We start from the raw sequence: 20,285 nt of genomic DNA, 5'->3' as shown, positions 1-20,285 counted from the left end.
TTGAACGGAGTACAATGACCGGTGGAGAAGGTGTGGTGTACAGAGATCGCACAGAATGCGACATTCTCTCAGTTGCTGGTTCAGAGCGTGGCACAGGATCACGTTTGATCTCACCACTCGATCATTCACCTCCCGGACCCAAGGAGACTACAGACAAACCAATAACGGCTGAGACACTAGCAAGTGTGACATATACAGTGTACATGATCGCCACTTACCGTGTACGGAGGGTGATCAGTCCTCGAGGTCAGCCACTACGGGTATCATCCACAGACATCCAGGCATGGGTCCAGAGAGTCTCGGATCGCTGGCCACGCCCCACGTTGGTCGCGCCAAAATTGTCGGGGCCGTAATAACGACAATTAATCCTCATTCACCAGTCATTCCAAATTGTAATGTGAACGCAGAACTTCTGGTACCGGAAAAAGAAATGATTCAGACACGTAGCTGATTCAATCTTTGCTGACGCTCTTGCGTTCACCTGTGTCCAGAGCCGAGCAGCAACTGTGCTTTATTTTCCAATACGTAATACTAATAAGGGAATGCAATGGGTGGGGTTTAAGCAGTGTATGTCTAGTGCTCAGTCTCTCTGATTCGTCGAATGTCTCCTGATGGATTCCTCCCCTTCTTCTCATTCTTTTAGTTTCGTTTCCAAAGAACTGAATCTTGTCCCTCCAGACACGAATCTAAAACAAAACTGAATTCTGGCGGCCATCTTTAGATACAATTACATTTGCATTAGCTAGCAGATAGGAAAAACTTATTGTTTCACAGTATAAAAGTATAACAGTACAAAAAGAGTATAAATCTTTATATAAAAAGTACAAAGGTATATCAGAAAATACATTTTCACCTTGACAATGTTTCAAAGGGTTTTGATGGACTTTGGGAAAAGGGGCACCAGATTTGAGAAACACTTTTACTGGTTCTACAGGCATTATTGGGGTGGATCTGGGCCTATCAGGGCCATCATAACCGTAGGAAAGGCATGTAGGATACAGGGGTTATATAATGTAAGAACCATCTGAGCATCATCTTGGAATTGTATTCTGGAGCGGAACTGTGATAATAAATCTGCCCCCAGTAAATTTACCGGACATGCGGGAGAGATTAGGAACTGAGCAGTAACCTCAGGGAAAGGTCCCACAGGGTTTTGTAAGAGTATATTTATTGGGTCTGCCATCTACTCTAATTTAAACAAGCTCTTAGTCTGAGAATTGACATGGCGGGGCTGGGGAGGGAGATTCCCATAGGGTTAAAAGGGATATTGGAGTATGGGACTGGATTTGTGTGTGGGAGGAGGGCTGGAGCTGGAGTCTGTTGCATGGTCCACTGACAAGGAACCAGCTATGTCCTTGTAGCTGCGGTGGGGGCTAAGATTGGAGCAGAAATCGCTGTGGCTACTGGTTTAACCTTTGATTTCCCTGTTGATGCAGAATGGGCTAAGTTCTGAAAACCTTTTTTTTACTACTTTTAATGCATCATCCGGAGTGGAAGTCTCGATATCGGGTCTGACTGACATTATTGCATCTTACTCTGTCGCTTCATTGGGGGATACAGGACCATGGGTGTTATGCTTCTGTCCACTAGGAGGTGACACTGCATAATCTGAAAAAGATAAACTGTGGCTCCTCTGCAGTATACACCCCTCGACGGCGTCAGCCTTCTCCAGTTTTTGCTTAGTGTCGCATAGGAGGCACACCTAAGATTTTTTACTCCGTTTTTTTCCGACGGATGACAGATGAAGAAAAGTGGGTCTCCTGTGAGACTCCCAGCATGGCTCCTTCCTCGGCCCCCTATTACGGGGTGCCCGGTGGAAGTAGAGATGGCTATTCCCCATGTTGCTCCTTCCCCAGTCCCTCGGGTGCTGGTTCGAAGTCGAGACCCCCCCTCCTTCGCCAATTCCTTTTAGTTTCTGGGTTGAGGTTGAGGCGAGGATAAAGGCCCCTGAAGGTGACAACAGCACCCTCACTAATCTCCCTCTGGGGGTATTGGGTTTGAGACACCTCAGGTAGGGCCTGAACAGGCAGCATTCTACAGCTCCCAGCAATGGGCCAGCACACTGCGCCTGCATCCAGGGACCCCAGCCCAGCTGCGGGCTCCTGTTGGGGCCGGGGGGAGTGCAGGCAGGCATGGCACATACAGACACAGGGCTCCCTGCGCCCCTGTCTCTGTGGCAGCACCAGCTCTATACTGCCTCAGGGAGACCCCAACTGGGCTCCCCCTTCCGCTTATAGCCCCACCGCCATCCTGCCTTTAAATCCGGAGGGGTCCGGCTCAAATCCGACCCCCTCCCGGACTTTCACGCCGGCCTGGAGCCCTTCTGGGCCTCAGGCATCTAATTTAAGCCCCAGCTTCGGCCTAGCTGTAGCCGCCGCCTCCTCTCCGCCCCCTCCCGGATGACAAATATGACACTCTACAGTGTCATAAAGGGGGTGGATCGAGACAGAAAGGGCGCGTTTTTACACAGCTTTGCCCCTTTTTTTTCTCAGCTCTCCGCCCGCTTCTCCCCCTGCCTCTTCTCCTCGGCGGCCATTTCTACTGCAGCAAGGATTAACCCTGCATCTCCCGGTCAGCAGGACCAGGCCAGCCAGTCTCCGGGGGGCACAAGACTGTGGATCTTCGGCGCTGGACCTAGGGGCATACTGGTGGGGTAAGATCACAGCTGGGTTGTTTTACTCGGCTGTGAATCCATATTACCTATAAGGCTCCCCTATAGGTTTCTCTACCCCTGTAAGGTCCTTGGCATAGCAGCCCTTCTGCACTCTGTGCACTATGCCGGGCTCAAGGTCCAAGAGAACCAAGCAGGACTGCTATTATGCATTTTGTACAGCCTGCTGGACCGCTCTCCCCAGTGGCAGCATGTAATGCGCTGCCAGGACTGCATCCAGACTACTGCGTCAGAGCCCCAAGAAGCCCCTGCCAATGCCTCAGTGTCTAATGCCACGCCGGAATGGGTCGCTCAGAGGTCGCAATCTATGACGCAGTCTATAGATAACCAAACCTCCACATTGCTTCAGGCTCTGCAGAGTCATGCCTCGGCTATGACCGCTACCCAGCAAAGGGAGAGCTTGACTCAGGAACAGAACGACCTGGCACATCCACGTCTAGGTCAGGACGCAAGCGGACCCATAGGTCAAGTCCATCTGCGTCATCCCATAGCACACGGTCATCCCCTTCTAGGGAGAGACACCGTAGTTCCAAGTCATCTAGACCGTCCCCTTCCAGGGGCAGACAATGCAGATCTCCGCAGTCCCCGACCAGAGAAGGCCTCCTCCCCAGCTCACCCAGCAGGGGACGCCTCAGTGATACACAGGATTCGGAAGGCATCTGTGACTCAGGCAGGGAAATGGAGGGGTCCCTGATCCCAATCCCCCCCTAGCAATACAGCGCTAGTCGAGGACATAATCTCTTCCATCCATCGGGTGCTGGACATTTCTAATCTTCCACCCGAGGATTTCCTTTGAAGGACCTCTGAAGCCGCCTAAGGTTTTCTCTAACCACCCAGAGTTTAAAGCGATCCTTACAGAGCAGCTCACAACCCGAGAAAAAATTCGCTTATTGCAAATATCTGGAGGCAAGGTACCCTTTCCCACAGAAGGACACCAAGGAATGGACAGATCCACCCGAAGACTCTCCTTTCACTGCCAGATAGCTCAACCCTCAGGGACGCAGCAGACCGGCAGTTAGAACGCATGGCTCGTTCAATTTTCGAGGCGGCAGGGGCCTCCTTGACTCCCGCGTTCGCTTCAGTTTGGGCTGCCAAGGCCATACTGGCTTGGGCCAAAAATTTACAAGCTGGCCTCCAAGCATCTGCTCCTGACCTGTCGGACCAAGCGGTTCAAATAGCAGTTGTAGCAGATTACATGCTTCATGCAGCTCTGTATTCAGCAAGGGGCTTAGCGGGGATAGCATCAAACACCATCACGATTCGTCGTATCCTCTGGCTGCAGAATGGAAAGCGGACGCAGCCTCAAAGAAGTCCCTCACGCACCTCCCGTATCTCAGTGGGTGACCTTTTGGTGAAAAGTTGAACACAATGATATCCAACGCCACCGGGGGGGTAGAGTACCTCTCTCCCTCAACTGAAACCTATACGCACTTACAAGAAGTGTAACAAAACCAATTCCGATCCTTTCGGAATTCCTCGGGCTGGTCCGTCTCGCGTCCAGCGCAAAATCGTAACCGTTCCCCACACAGTGACAACTCATGTTCGACGCAAAGGTCGGACAAGACCTGGCAGTTAAAAGCAGGCCAGTCAAAGCCCAAAGGAGGTTAACCTCAGATTTTTTTCCTCCTCATGACTCACGGACCCCGGAAGACATCCCACCCGTAGGCGGCTGACTTTGCTCTTCCAGCAAGTCTGGAAGCCAACTACAGAAGACAGGTGGGTCAGGGAACTAGTGTCTTCCAGATACAAGATAGTGTTCAACCTCCAACCCACCGAACTGAGTCTTCCTCTCTGTTCCCCCAAAACCGCCAGCCAAGGCTCGTACCTTCCACCAAGCGGTTCCCTCGCTTTTTCAAGCAGGAGTCATAGTACCGGTTCCCACGGCCGGGCGCTTACGAGGGTTCTACTCCAATCTATTTGTAGTCCCCAAGAAAGGAGGCAGCGTACGGCCCATACTGGACCTAAAACAACTCAACAAATATGTACGGGTTCGTCACTTACGCTGGAGTCCCCTTCGGTCCATTATTGCGTCCATGGAGAAGGGAGAATATCTCGCCTTCATAGAAATACAAGACGCATACCTGCATATACCGATTGCACCTGCTCGTCAGAGTTTTCTCAGGTTCGCAATCGACCAGGACCACTACCAGTTTGTGGCTCTTCCGTTCGGACTCGCCACGGCTCCCAGAGTGTTTACCAAGGTCATGGCAGCCACCATGGACGTCCTGCACTCCAGAGGCATAGTAGTCGTTCCATACCTGGACGATCTACTGATCAAGGCTCCTACCTTCAAGGACTGCGAGCTCAGCGTCTCAATCACAATCGACACTGAGTTGCATGGGCTGGTTAGTCAACCTACAAAGGTCATCACCAACCCTGAGTCTGTCTCTGACCTTCCTGGGAATGCTATACAACACCTCCAGGGGTCTAGTGCTCTTTCCCAGGCACAAGTCACTGGCTCTCCGCCTAGGAGTTCGCGTTCTCGTCCGCAAACCCCCTCGATCTCTCCGGTTTGCCATGAGTCCTCGGCAGGATGGGGGCAGCAATAGAAGCGGTCCCAATTTGGCCCAGTTTCACCTCAGGCCTCTCCAACTAGCCATTCTCATGTCCTGGGACAGGAATCCCTTTCTCTCTCGACAGGGAGTTCCGGCTAACGTCGTCAACCAAGAGGTCCCTGCACTGGTGGCTCAAGCCAACCTCGCTAGCAAAGGTGAAATCCTTTCTCACAGATCAGTGGAAGGTTCTGACCACCGATGCGAGCCTGACGGGTTGGGGTGCAGTGCACCTACACCACAGGGCAAGTGGTCCCCAGTGGAAGCGACCATGCCCATCAACATCCTGGGAATTCATGCCATCCTCCTGGCATTTAGGGCCTTACATCACTTACTGGCAGCCTCTCACATCAGAGTACAATCGGACAATGCCACCACTGTGGCATATGTGAATCACCAAGGGGGGACCCGCAGTACCCAGGCGATGCGAGAAGTGTCACACATCCTCCACTGGGTGGAGGACACAGGCTTGGTTCTCTCGGCGGTCCACATTCCGGGTGTGGACAACTGGGAAGCAGACTTCCTCAGACGACAAGGAATAGATTCGGGAGAGTGGTCTCTCCATCCCGAAATTTTTAGTCAGATCTGCCATCGCTGGTGGACCCCAGATGTGGACCTAATGGCATCCCACTTCAGTGCCAAGGTCTCCAACTTCATGGCCAGAACACACGATCCGTGGTCGCTCGGAGCAGACACTCTGGTTCAGGACTGGACTCATTTCCAGCCTCTGTACATTTTTCCACCTCCCCCTGTTATCCAGAGTGGTGAGGAAGGTCAAGCAAGATGGAGTTCTGGCCCAGACGTACATGGTACGCCGACGTCGTACAACTTTCATGGTACGCCTCCCCGACCACCCGGATCTTCTATCACAAGGTCCGTTCTACCACCAGAACTCAGGGGCTCTCAATTTGACAACATGGCCCTTGAAACCTGGGTTCTAACCCAGGCAGGGCTCTCAACGGACGTCATTAGGACCATGATCAGGGCACGGAAGCCAGCCTCTGCCAAGATCTATGACCGTGCCTGGAAAGTTCTCTTTACCTGGTGCGAATCTCGCGGCCAGACCCCATTCCCTTCTTCCCTCCCCGAACTACCTGGTTTTTTCTCCAGTCGGGTCTGGAGGCCAGGCTGTCCCTGGGCTCGCCTAAGAGCCAGGTGTCAGCCCTCTCAGTGCTTTTTTTCAAAGGCGCATTGCTACCAAGCTGCGAGTAAGGACTTTTCTTCAGGGGGTTTCCCGATTGGTTCCCCCCTACAGATGACCACTAGAAACGTGGGACCTCAACCTGGTCCTGACAGCATTGCAGGAACCACCCTTCGAACCACCCTGCATGAGGTCCCGCTCTGCCTACTCTCCCAGAAGGTGTTTTTTTCCTGGTGGCAATCACCTCGCTACGCAGGGTGTCTGGACTGACAGCACTCTCCTGCAGATGGCCCTTCCTGGTTTTTCACCAGGACAAGGTAGTTCTCCGTACGGTCCCATCCTTCCTTCTGAAGGTTGTGTCCAACTTTCACCTCAATGAGGAAATTTCTCTGCCTTCCCTTTGTCCGGTCCTGGTTCATAGAGTGGAGAAGGCTCTGCATGCGCTTGACCTTGTCAGGGCATTGCTTATATATGTGTCTAGGACTGCGTCCTTCCGGAGGTCTGATCCCTTTTCCTTCTTCTGGAAGGCGGCCGCAAGGGTCTCCCAGCTTCCAAAGCTACCCTTGCCAGGAAGATCACATCCACCATACAAGAGGCCTACCGCCTTAAGAATTCTCCTCTTCCAGCCGGTATTACGGTACACTCTACACGGGCGGTAGGGGCCTCCTGGGCCATTCGGCTCCAGGCTTCGGCACAACAAGTGTGTAAGGCGGCCACTTGGACTAGCCCACACTTGTTTACTAAACACTACAGGGTTCATACCCAGTCCTCAGCGGAAGCGAACCTGGGTAGATGTGTTCTGCAGGCGACGGTGCCCCAAGTATAGGGGCCTGTCTGCACAATATTCGTCCAGTGCTTCCCACCCAAGGACTGCTTTAGGACATCCCATGGTCCTGTCCCCCAATGAGGCGACAGAGTAAAGGAGAGTTTTTTGTACTCACCGTAAAATCTCTTTCTCTTAACCTCTATTTGGGGGACACAGCTCCCACCCTGTTGCCCTTTTCGGACCGTTGTTACTGTTGAGTTCTCATATTGTTCTTTGAGCTCGTACATAGTGGCCTTCTTATAGGCATGTCTATGTCATTCATGTTACGTTCCTCCTCCTGCTTTTGCACAAAACTGGAGAAGGCTGACGCCGTCCAGGGGTGTATACTGCAGAGGAGGAGCCACGGTTAATCTTTTTCAGATTATGCATAGTGTCGCCTCCTAGTGGACAGCAGCATAACACCAATTGTCCTGTGTCCCCCAATTAGAGGCTAAGAGAAAGAGATTTTACGGTGAGTACACAAAAATCTTTTTTTCAATTCAGATTTAAGGCCGGACATTAAAGCTACTACAAAAAGGTGTGAATGGGCTTTTTGTTACAATGAGAATCCCAGATCTTTAAATACTACCATAAGATGCCCATAGAACTTCTCGGCAGTCCAGGATATATTGGTGCCTTGGGGTTAAGGGGCATAGGGCTTACAGTCGGGAGTAGAGGCTTAATTTCCCGGGGAGGGACCATATTATCTAGCAGGGAGACCCCGTGTCCCAAATTTTTAATTGTTTGCTTTCCTGACACATTGATCTCAGTCACTTTCTCAGTTCCTTCTTGCACCACAAAGCATCCAGTTTTTTTGTCATAGTAATAGACAACTTTCCTTTTTCAACGTAACAAAAACAATTAGAATTCACTTCCTCTGTTGATCCTCAATTTGCTATATATCAACCACTCAACTTGAAGCAGGTGAATCTTTTACCAATCTTTCAATCACACTGATAACCAATCACTTACAAGTTTCCTTCTAAAACAAGGCACCATATTTCACTTTCAACTTCCAACTTCAACTTACAATATTTCTTTCTACTGCAAAACAATATTGTTGCTTTAAACAAAACACAGATCTCCCAGCGCTTACTACACCAAGGACAGAAAACACAGAACGCAGCTACGTGCCCCCTCCATACCAGAGACACAGTAGAGATAAGAATTCACAGCATTCCTCAACACAGATAGAAAAAAGCAATAACGCTGCTGTTTGACTCCCCCCTCCCATCAGGTATCTTAGAAATTTCACACAGAAACAGAATACAGCAGTTCTCAGACTTAATTAATTTCTACAAAACCTTCATCACACAATTCACGTGCCAGACCACCTTAGAAAAACCTATGATTGAGAATATTTTTCCTGCATTCCTGACAGATTTCTTTCCCTGTCTTTGGGCTAACAGTATCAGATTCATCACACAAATGCAAAGTCTTCTTTTTCTTCCAAACATGATTCTACTTCAGAGCTAAATATCCTTACTTTAGTCCTGTACATTACCAGAGCGGCCGTATAGTCTATTCTACCGGGTCTACCTATCACCCACTGGGACAACCCAAAAAACGCGGTACTCAGTGAAAGGAGGAGGGCGTCTCAAACTAACCCTCCGGACACCTCTGGAAATATACATATATATCTATATATTCCTGAGTTACTCATCCTACCCTTCTTCGATCACCTCACAGCGCCTGATTCTAACAGTGATCAGGAATTAAGGATATTTTGACTATAAAGGGAATTGCATCACTGGTCAATCCGGGGTGTCCGTCCCTTATGAGGTACGGTTCGAGCACTGGGCTCCCAACGGAACTACACCTCTATATGATTCCACCCAAAAATCACCCCACCATCGGGGACAAACCTCAGATCCTCTTTGCAGCAACAAACACTGGAAAACCACACCAAACGGCCAGTCTTGACAGTATAACTGCCAACTTACCGTGATTGTTGTGGGGGATGATCAGTCCCAATTTTCCAGTGCCTGTGTCCGGTCCGAGGGTCCTTTGTCTTGTTGTCCTCCGGGGGGGCAGAGGCGTTCCGGTTTGGGGCCCCACGTTCTTGGGCGCCAACTGTTGAGGGAGGATCTAAAGTGATCCTTCACGGTTAACTCAGTGATTTCCAAATTAATCTACAGGGCGTTGCCGGCAACTGAAAATGACCAGACGGAGACGTATGTCTCTGTTTAAGGGGGATCAAGCAGATCTCTGGGCCCCCGTTTATTGTGTGTGACTTTTCATAGTCATAGAAATTATACTTCAACCAATCAGCATAAGAACATGCTCACAGTTCTTAACCTATAAGAATGCAGGAACAGTCTGTACGTCAGTCTCGTAGAACAATACACCCTCAGTCTCATGTTCTGTTTAGATTGCAACAATCAAGGTCTCATAACAGTTGTAAACTGTAGCCTAGTAACAAAATTTATCTTAAAACAGCAAAATGGAGTCGAAAAGCACAAAATGGAGAATCTTTCTTAATTTGTCCCTTCACAGTAGCTCTCCTGAAATGGATAATGTGTCATTGCATTGATTGTACTTGTATATTTTAGGGTAAATGGTATTGAGACGCCAAATCTGACAGTTCAAGAGAAGCCGCAAACATCAGAAAGTGATGCCAAAGTGGAATCCGATCCGGCTCAGTTTATGTGGCCTGCGTGGTCCAATAGAGATCTGAGTCGCAGGCTGTCTACGGGTAAGTCTCTCCTGTCTTTATTTCAGATTATGCTTTGGAAAAGACTGACTCCTTAAAGCAATATTCTCAAGATGGTAAGTTATCACCTATTCATATCTGGAAGGAGACAAACGCTGTGTTTGGCTTTCTGTGAGAGTTCCGTAGACAGTAAATGAAGCATAGCATGTGCTCCATTCAGTACCAGGCCCTGTGGAGCCCAATTTCTGGGTCTAAAGCCCCATGTTTGGGTAATAAAGTATGCACGTTTGTTCTATCCAGGGGAGAGACAGCACATTACAGATATTGCTCAACCCAGTGTCATGAGACATTTCCAGTAGGTGGGAGAAGACACAAAGAGCGTGTGGATTGTCTAGTAGACAGCAGCCACCATTACCATATGTCCTAAGCTGGCGTCTACTAAGGTTTTGTAGAATATGACAGAGGTGTGGACGTAGGACCAGGAGGCAGCTATACATACTTGAGCTTTGGAGGCTTGATGCCTGACCACCCAGGTGGCCCCCGTCGGTCCTTGTGGAATAAGCAGAGACCTGAATGAGCGGAAATTTTATGTTCACCTTGTAGGCTATCACAATGGCCAACCTCATCCATTTGGCGATGGGCGTCTTGGAGGCTGACGTGCTCTTGCATGGCCCATCAGGGATCAAGAAAAAAAAAGTGGAACGTTGGAAGGTTCCCGAGTATGAACAAGACGATGGACGAAAGGAAGGGAGGCCAATGTGTTTTTTGATGTGGAGAGCACTTTTGGAAGAAAAGAAGACACGGGGCACAAGACCACTTTGTCCTCATGGAGAGCAAGGGAAGTATCCCTGCAGGAAATTGCAGAGAGTTAAGACAACCAGCAAGTGAAGGTTATGGCCACTAGAAATGCCACCTTCCATGAATGTAGTCTTGGGGAAATACTGCAGCGAGGCTCCAAGGGCGAGTGCTGGAGCAGAGACAGGACACGATTGAGGTCCCAAGGTGGAGTGCAACAAACTGGAAATGAAGTGGGCCGAAAGCAAAGTGAAGACATCACTGGTGCGACTCAGTAATATCTATGTGAAGAGACCAATCATGCAGGGATGTCACACAAAATCTTCGTACCCGGCACAAATCTGTTCAGTCTGTTTATGTCCAAGATGGGTCTGACCAAAGTGTCCTGAGAAACTGAGCAGGTTGGATTAGTATCCCTGACAAGGTTATGCATTTGGAGTGGAGACACTGACTCCTTGTAGCTGAAGTTCCTGGATAGTTCAGTAGAAGGAAGAAATCCAAGAAATAAGATGGGGCACTCCTATAGTAGATGGATAGTTTGGACGAAGGCAAATGCTTGTGCCATCGGACGGTAAAAAGGAAAGAACCCATTTAGGGACAGAAGATGAATTTGGAGTTGTATCCCAGAGATAACACTTCCCTGACCCACACATCATCCACATGACACACTCAGATCTCCACGAGAGAGAGAAAATGTCAATCCATCCAAGATGGTGATATGAGTAGAAGACCTTCATGCAATGGAGGATCTGGAAGAGGAGGGCTTTGTGGCAGGGGACGGGGTGTGCCAGGATGTTTTAGGCTTAAAGAGGGCTACCTGGAATCGGAGGCTCAAGATGACTTTTTGTCACTCGTGGGGAAAAAGGATCTCGAAAGGATCGAAACCTTTGGGAGAACCTAAATGACTGTGAAGTTCTACAGTTCTGGGGTAACGGAGTACTATTGCTCCCAGTAATATCCTTGATTATGTCCTCTAAGTCTCCTAAAGATCTTGTACCCTCTGAAGGAGAGCCCAGTGTGGATACCAGGTCTGTAGACCAGGATCTAAGTGAAGTGCAAAAGTACCATAAAATTGGCAACAGCGCAGTTTGCATCATGAGCTGCACAAAAAAATGCCTTGAACGTAGGACTTCAGCTGAGGTGAGAAGCAGTCGAGAAGAGATTAAGAGAAGTTCCTGCTGAGGAACCACAGAAGATAACCCCTGGTGGAGTTGCTTAGCTCAGGCCTTGCTGGCCCAGGACGCTACAAAGGCAGGCAAGGCCGATTCTTCTGAAAAACCGGCTTTTGAGAGGGAGTCAATCTTTTTATTTGTTGCTGAAGGACGCCGCATCAGAAATGGTCTCTAGACAGACTTGAGGCTGACTCAAGGAGCCCATTTGATAACCAATTCTCCTGCAAAGAAGAAGAAGGGCTCAAACCTCTCTGAAGAAGGTATCCTCCGTCCCGGTGATTTCATTCTTTAGCCAGATCGTCAAAGTCTTCATCATTAAGACAGACAGCCTGTTGCGTAAGGAAATCGCTTTCTTGGAAGAAGAGACACTCATCTTTGACTTGGGAGGGTGCCTCACTGCCTGAATAAGGTCCTCCATGGTTCAGACCAGCTTAAATTCTGGATTAGAGTCCGAGTCAGTGGTGTCCTCCCCGGGTTCCGGACTGAGCAAAGGGAGCAAATATTCATCCGGACTAAGCAAGTTACCTATTACCTGTGTCAAAGATCAGACCTATTTGAGGGAGAGGGTCCTGAAGGTGTCCTAGTGGTCCTGGGCAGGCAGGGGGATAAGGCATTGGATGCAGAGGGAGCCTGGCTGACCACGTGGTAGATGTTTCACAGCACAAACAAAGTAACCAATGTTATAGGGAGCTGTCTGGGGGGATTTTTCCTGGAAAAGGACATAATAGCTTGGAAAAAATGTTTAGCCGCTAGAATAGCTGCGGTCCTGATAAGTGGGGATACCCTTTAACACGGTACGCTCAGCACGGGAGCAGTGCAGACCCTTGAAAAGTAAGGCCAGATCAGGAGGATAGGAGGCTTGGGGGGCTCTGTAAATCCTGAATCTCTCTGAAACAGAAAAGGGTCCCAAGACCCAGAAAAGATCTGCGGGGAAACTGAAAGAAAATATTAAATACAGGCAAAGAGACAGTAAAGCTAAGGACTTTGGGGAGGAAGGAAGGATGGGGTATAAATAGGAGGGAGACCCCAAAAAGACAGATTTGCAGAGCAGTGGGATTATATCTCCTATCCAACGTCTTTGGACGCCAGCAGGTTTATCTTTTTTGGTGGATTCTCACAAATCATGGGGACACCCGCTTTCCACTGTTGGGGTCGGCTGAACGGCGACGAAAGGCATCTGCAGGAAGGTACACTACTGTGGTTATACAGGGTCAGAGGGTAAAAAGGGCATGATGGGACTTGTAGTACGCTGAGCATGGTAATAATGCATGTCTTTCCTCCTGTCAGGAAGTTTTTGCTGATTCGGGTTTATTTTTCGCTTTGTTGCTGTTCTAAACTGAGAATGATGTAGCAAGATTAGTTTAATTACCTTGACAATTAATTTAGCATAGTCTGTGATCCGCACCAGTTTATCGCCTGAAGAAAAACGTAAGGCCCCAATCCAAAAACATGCCACAATCCATATATTTCTACCTAAAGAAATGCTGCAAAAATGTAAAAATCAACTAAACTGTCACTCTCTGTACAACATGTATAATGCCGTCAGTAGTTACAAATTCACTTTTTTTTTCCATCTAGAGATCACCGCGAAATCGCTGGCAAAACTAAGGTAAGATTTTGTCTCTTCTGGTTATAATTATCGAATTCTGTGTGAAGCGTCTTATTGAGTCACAGGAGACAGCTTTGTTTTGTCCAATATTTTAATCACTGGAAAGAATAAATGAAAAGTGATGAATATTCTGTTTCAGCTCGATTGGTGAGAAGAAGCCAGAATTCGACAAAAAACAAATCATGACAAAGTAAGTAAAGAAAATTATCTACGCATCCACCTCCAAGAGCTTTTCTCACCTCCCATCCATAGCCATTATTATGGAGTCAGCCCCTCTACAGATATATACCGGCTCCTGCTCTTCGGGAAGGGTTTCTATAAGATTTTGGAGGCGTCTGTGGGAATTTTTGCTTCTTCATCCAGAAGAGCATTTGTGAGGTCAGGCACATGTTAGAGGGACGTCGGGATCACAATCTCCATTATAGGTGGATACTGCTGTGTGTGTCATTTATTTCTCCTACGCCTCATTGGGGGACACACGACCATGGGGACACAGGAACATGGGTGTTATGCTGCTGCCACTAGGAGGACACTAAGTAAACACAGAAAGAATAGCTCCTCCCCTGCAGTATACACCCTCCTGCTGGCTCTCAGTGAACCAGTTCTTGCTTAGTGTCTGTAGGAGGCACTTGGGTCTGCTTTCAGACCCCACCATTTTTATTTTAGCTTTTTACTTTTTATTCTATTTTTCCTTAACGGAGCGAATGGGGGCGACGGTTCCTTTCTAGGTTCCAATCTCCCCCGAACCATCAACAGGCAAGTACGTGGAGCGTTCCTCCCGTATCCTTTCCTGCAACGTTGGATGCCAGTCCTGAGCTCACATTACGGGCGACGGTTCCTTCGCGTTCCGATCTCCCCCCTCCATAGCAGGCGACCACATGGAGTAGCCCTCCATCTACCTCTCCTGGAGCCAGGTGCATAGCTGGATATGATATATATGGATATATGGCGTCCGTGCAGCCCCCCTCTGCATCACCACTGATGTAGCGGATGACGCATGGTGGCAGAAGCTCTCCACCCCCTCCCTGACTATGGCGACGGTGGATTGAGCACCGGCCCACCGCATCTACCGTGAGTACACTGCGGGGGCTGAGGCGCTGGGGGTCCTGATCCCCAGGGTATGGGAGGTCCGCACCTTAAGCCTGTGTCCGTGGGTGGTCCTTAGTGCGGCAACCCCACGAAGGAGTGCAGCTAATGATGGCGCTGATGATGTCTCAAGCAAAGCCTCACAAAAAGTCTGGGAAAACCCACACTGTATTTTTCGCTGCATGTACCTCTTGTAAGGTATCATTACCCCGCGGTCACAATACTGCATTGTGCACAGCTTGTGAACCGGTGACGGCACAGGAACCACCTGTTGCGGACACTGAACCCAGTGAGCCTAGTCCCCCTGAATGGGCTACCTCCCTTACCCGGTCTATGGCATCCCTGGCAAAAGCGTTAGACTCGATCCGAGACCCTTCCTCTAACCAGGGCACGAATACGGACGACGCTTCCGATGGTCAGAACCCCTCGTACTCCAGGTGTCGTACCTTGCCAAGGAGTTCTCACTCTTCCAGGAAAAGGACTCATGCCATATCCCCAGACCATCAACGGTTCTCAGGTTCTGAGAGCTCCATTTCTCGCTCCCCTTCCATTGGGGCTAGTAGAGAACCTGTTTCAGAGGACGATTCTGATACGTCCCTAGATCAGGAATTTCATCACGATCAGGAGACTCTCGACTCTCTAATTGAGTCAGTGAATAAGGCTTTGAGACTTGAGGAGGAACCCTTATCTAAGACGGATCAGGCCGTGTCCTTTAAGAGGACCAAACGAGCTCACACAGTGTTCACCACTCATCCCGAGTTTAAGCAAATTGTTGAATCTCACAGGATCCGTCCAGATAAACTATTCACAGGGCAGAAGCCCATGGAGTCCAAATATCCCTTTGCCCAGGATCTAAGAAAAGATTGGTCACAATCTCCCCCAGTAGATCCTCCAGTATCGCGCCTGGCTATGAAATCTGTTTTATCCTCCTCGGAGGGCGCCTCTATCAAAAATCCAACCGATCGTCAGATCGACAATATGGTGCGTTCAGCCTTTGAAACCTCAGCGGCCGCACTCTTTCCATCTTTTGCCGCTACGTGGGTGGCTAAGGCTATGACCCACTGGGCTGAGGTCTTGTCTTCAGCAGTACTGGATACCAATCTTCCCCCCGAGATAGCAGACCTCGCTACTCAGATAGCCAGAGCTGGAGATTTTGTAGTGACCGCGTCCCTGGATGCCGCTGACTGCGCTTCTCAAGCAGCAGCAAATGCCATCACCATCCGGAGGTCCTTATGGCTCAGGGACTGGCGTCCGGATTCTACTTCCAAAAAGTCATTGACTTCTCTCCCATATGAGAGCGGTCGCCTTTTTGGTGAAAAGCTCGACCAGTTAATTTCTGACGCCACTGGAGGGAAGAGTAAATTTCTTCCACAACAGAGACCCTCTCGGCCCTTTAGGAACCTGCAACCACAGGCTTGGTCCCGATAATTTTCGTTACAACTCAAACTGGTCCTCTACTTCCACATCTCCCGGTTCCGGCCAGGCACAACGTGGAGACAGAGGTTCACAGGCCTCTTTTAAGCCTTCCCCTTCATGGAGAGGCAGGCCAAGGCAGCCGGGATCCAGAGGCACCAGAACGGGCAGACCTTCCACACAATGACTCCCTGCGGTATCCGGGGGACACCCTCAAAGTAGGCAGCCGACTGCTTTCCTTCAGTGCCGTGTGGCTCTCGGTCATTCACGACGAGTGGGTACGCGATCTAGTGTCCTCCGGATACAAGATAGATCTTTTATCTCGTCCTCCAAACCGTTTTTTCCTGTCTTCTCCCAGGGCAAAGGCATCAGAGTTCTTCAAACCTATAAGCTCTCTGAGAAAAGACGGAGTTATTATTCCGGTCCATCAAAGTGAAAGGTTTCAAGGTTTTTATTCAAACCTCTTCATTGTTCCAAAGAAGGACGGTACAGTACGGCCCATACTGGACCTAACACTGCTGATCAAGTTCGTCAGGGTATGACGGTTCCGGATGGAATCACTTCGTTCTGTCATCGCCTCCATGGAAAAAGGCGAGTTCCTGGCGTCTATAGACATCCAGGACGCGTACCTCCACATTCCTATTTTACCTTCTCACCAAAGGTTTCATCGCTTCGCAGTTCAGGAAGATCACTTCCAATTCGTTGCTCTGCCCTTCGGCCTCGCCACTGCTCCCAGGGTATTCACCAAGGTCATGGCGGCTGCCGTGGCCATACTCCACACCCGAGGAGTGGTGGCGCTCCCGTATTTAGACGATATCCTCATCAAAGGCCCCTCTTTCCGCTCCTGCAAGGAAGCCGTGGCCATCACAAATAGATACCCTTTCTCGCCTGGGTTGGAAGATAAACTTCAAAAAATCTTCCCCAGTGCCGGCTCAGCGAATTTCCTTTCTAGGAATGATACTCGACTCATCCCGGGGGTTGGTTCTTCCCCCGGAAAAGATCTGTCTTACAGAAGCTTTCTCAGCCTCGCGCTCACTCTCTGCTCTTCAGTATGAGAGTCCTCGGCAGGATGGTAGCAGCTATGGAGGCCATTTGCCCAACTACACCTCCATCCTCTACAGCATGCCCTCCTGGCTGTTTGGGACAGGAACCCGTTCTCCCTAGACCGTCGGTTCCTCTTTTCCCGGCGAGTCAGACAGTCTCTCAGGTGGTGGACATTGAAATCCTCCCTGAATCAAGGGAAGTATTTTCTTCCAGTACACTGGCTGGTTGTGACAACAGACGCCAGTCTCTTAGGCTGGGGAGCGGTGTTCCTTCATCACACTGCTCTGGGCCGCTGGTCCCCCCAGGAATCACGCCTTCCAATCAACATCTTGGAAACCCGGGCGATCAGGCTGGCACATCTCCAGTTCCATCCCTTCCTAGCAGGTCGCCCAATCAGGATTCAGTCCGACAACGCCACTTCAGTGGCATACATCAACTGTCAAGGGGGAACCCGCAGCAGGACGGCCAAGACAGAGGTAGGCCACATCCTCCGATGGGCCGAGGAAAACCGCTCAATGATCTCTGCGGTTCACATCCCGGGAGTGGACAATTGGGAGGCAGACTTCCTCAGTCGGCAATGCCTCGACTCCGAGGAGTGGTCTCTCCATCCGGAGATCTTCCACCAGATCTGCTGTCGTTGTGGAACCCCGGTCGTGGATCTGATGGCCTCACGGCTGAATTCCAAGGTTCCCGACTTCATGGCTAGGTCCCACGATCCGGCAGCCATCGGGGCAGACGCTCTTGTACTCCCGTGGCATCATTTTCGGCTTCCGTACATATTTCCCCGCTTCCTCTCCTGCCGAGAGTCATCAAGAAAATCAGAGCGGAGAGGGTACCGGTAATCCTGATTGCGCCAGATTGGCCACGCCGGGCGTGGTACGCGGAACCAGTTCAACTAGTTGCCGACGTTCCCTGGCGATTACCGATTCGCGCAGATCTGCTATCTCAAGGCCCCTTTTACCACCAAAACTCAGAGGCCCTGTGTTTGACTTCATGGCCGTTGAGTCCTGGGTCCTAACCCAGGCAGGTTTCTCTCCAGAAGTCATAGCTACCATGATCAACGCTAGAAAGCCTAAGTCTATGCGTATCTATCATCGCACTTGGAAGACTTTCTTTTCATGGTGTAGCGACCGAGGACGTTCTCCTCTACATTTTTCCATCCCTTCCTTTCTTGAGTTCTTACAAACGGGTTTGGACTTGGGTCTCGCCCTTAGTTCTCTCAAGGGGCAGATCTCAGCCCTGTCTGTTCTCTTCCAACGCAGGATTGCCAACAGATTACAGGTCAAGACGTTTATTGAGGGAGTCTTCCATCGCGCGCCCCCCTATAGGATGCCGTTGGAACCATGGGATCTTAATCTGGTCCTCGGAGTCTTGCAACAGGCTCCTTTTGAACCTCTACAGGAGGTTTCCCTGTCTCTCCTTTCATGGAAAGTTGCTTTTCTAGTTGCGGTCACCTCTATAAGACGAGTCTCCGAGCTGGCGGCTCTGTCCTCTCAAGTTCCGTTCCTGAATTTTCATCAGGATAAGGTGGTTTTGAGGACATCCCCCTCTTTTCTACCGAGAGTTGTATCCTCTTTTCATCTCAATGAGGAGATTGTCTTACCGTCACTCTGTCCGGCACCAGTTCATCGCATCGAGTAGGCCCTTCACACACTGGATTTAGTGAGAGCTCTTAGGAGATACATCAAGCGGACAGCGTCTATCCGCAGGTCAGATGCCCTATTCGTGCTCCCTGAAGGACCGAGGAAAGGATTTCCCGCTTCCAAGGTGACAATAGCCAAATGGATCCGTTCGGCTATTCATGAGTCCTACCGAGTCAGAGGTCTTCCTGTCCCAGCAGGGATTAAGGCTCACTCCACTCGGTCAGTGGGTGCGTCTTGGGCCATCCGGCACCAAGCTTCGGCAGCACAAGTTTGTAAGGCTGCGACTTGGTCCAGCCTGCATACCTTTACAAAACATTACCACATTCACTCTCAAGCCTCGGCAGATGCGACCGTCGGCAGACGAATTTTGCAGGCGGCTGTGCCGCATCTGTAACTTGTGGGTGCAAGAAGCAATTGCAGTTAATTTTTTCCCACCCAGGGACTGCTTTAGGACGTCCCATGGTCCTGTGTCCCCCAATGAGGCGTAGGAGAAAAGGAGATTTTTGTGTAATCACCGTAAAATCCTTTTCTCTGAGCTAATCATTGGGGGACACAGCACCCACCCTGTTAGCCTATTGGCTTTGTTTTTTGTTGGGTTAACTTGGTTTTTGACATAGTTCATCCTTATTAAATATTAAGCTCCTACTGCTTTGTTACCGAACTGGTTCACTGAGAGCCAGCAGGAGAGTGTATACTGCAGGGGAGGAGCTATTCTTTCTGTGTTTACTTAGTGTCCTCCTAGTGGCAGCAGCATAACACCCATGGTCCTGTGTCCCCATGGTCCTGTGTCCCCCAATGATTGGCTCGGAGAAAAGGATTTTACGGTGAGTACACAAAAATCTCCTTTTTTCACCAAACTTACCCTCTTTCTGAATGCACAGTTTTTGTGCTGATGTTAAAGGGAACCTGTCACCTCCAAAATCGAAGATGAGCTAAGCACTCCAGCATCAGGGGCTTATCTACAGCATTCTGTAATGCTGTAGATAAGCCCCCGATGTATCCTGAAAGATGAGAAAAACAGCTAAGATTATACTCACCCAGGGGCGGTCCCGCTGCAGTCCGGTCCGATGGGCGTCCGGGGCCTCCTATCTTCTTACGATGACGTCCTCTTATCTTCACGCTCCGGCTCAGGCGTACTTTGTCTACCCTGTTAAGGGCAAAGTAAAGTACAGCAGTGCGCATGCGCCGGGCCTCTCTGATCTTTCCCGGCGCCTGCGCACTGCTGTACTTTACTCTGCCCTCAACAGGGTAGACAAAGTACGCCTGCATCGGAGCCGCAGCGTGAAGACAAGAAGAGGACGTCATCGTAGGAAGATGGGAGGCCCCGGACCGCGACGCCCATCGGACCAGAACAGAACCGGGACCGCCCTTGGGTGAGTATAATCTAACCTCTTTTTCTCATCTTTCAGGATACATCGGGGGCTTATCTAAAGCATTACAGAATGCTGTAGATAAGCCCCTGATGCCGGTGGGCTTAGCTCATCTTCGATTTTGGGGATGACAGGTTCCCTTTAATACCAGAGGAGGTCTGCACTTTGCAGTTATAGAGTCAGTAGAGCGAGGGGTCAGATGTTATACATTGGGGGGAATGGGGCCGACGTTATGCACTGGGGTACTACAGGGTCAAACGTTGTACACGGAGGATGAGGGGCCGAAGATTGTTTTTAAGACCTGGGTCAATGGGGCAAGACATTATTTAGA

The 20,285-nt window shown here is 49.9% G+C and overlaps 1 protein-coding gene across 6 annotated transcripts in view; it reads left to right on the top strand.

Annotated features, from left to right (window-relative positions):
- Positions 1-20,285, top strand: part of TDRD12 (tudor domain containing 12) — a 227,304-nt gene that overhangs the window by 123,634 nt on the left and 83,385 nt on the right. For all 6 annotated transcript variants that reach the window (XM_077288673.1, XM_077288671.1, XM_077288667.1 and 3 more), the window contains 3 exons: positions 9,722-9,864; positions 13,368-13,398; positions 13,538-13,588. In XM_077288673.1, the coding sequence (XP_077144788.1) occupies positions 9,722-9,864; positions 13,368-13,398; positions 13,538-13,588 (225 nt within the window). The remainder of the gene's footprint in view (positions 1-9,721; positions 9,865-13,367; positions 13,399-13,537; positions 13,589-20,285) is intronic.

Source organism: Ranitomeya variabilis, chromosome 2 (genome assembly GCF_051348905.1).
Source record: "Ranitomeya variabilis isolate aRanVar5 chromosome 2, aRanVar5.hap1, whole genome shotgun sequence".
Taxonomy (NCBI): domain Eukaryota; kingdom Metazoa; phylum Chordata; class Amphibia; order Anura; family Dendrobatidae; genus Ranitomeya; species Ranitomeya variabilis.
Note: the sequence above shows the minus strand (reverse complement) of the source record. Positions and strands in the feature narration are given on the sequence as shown.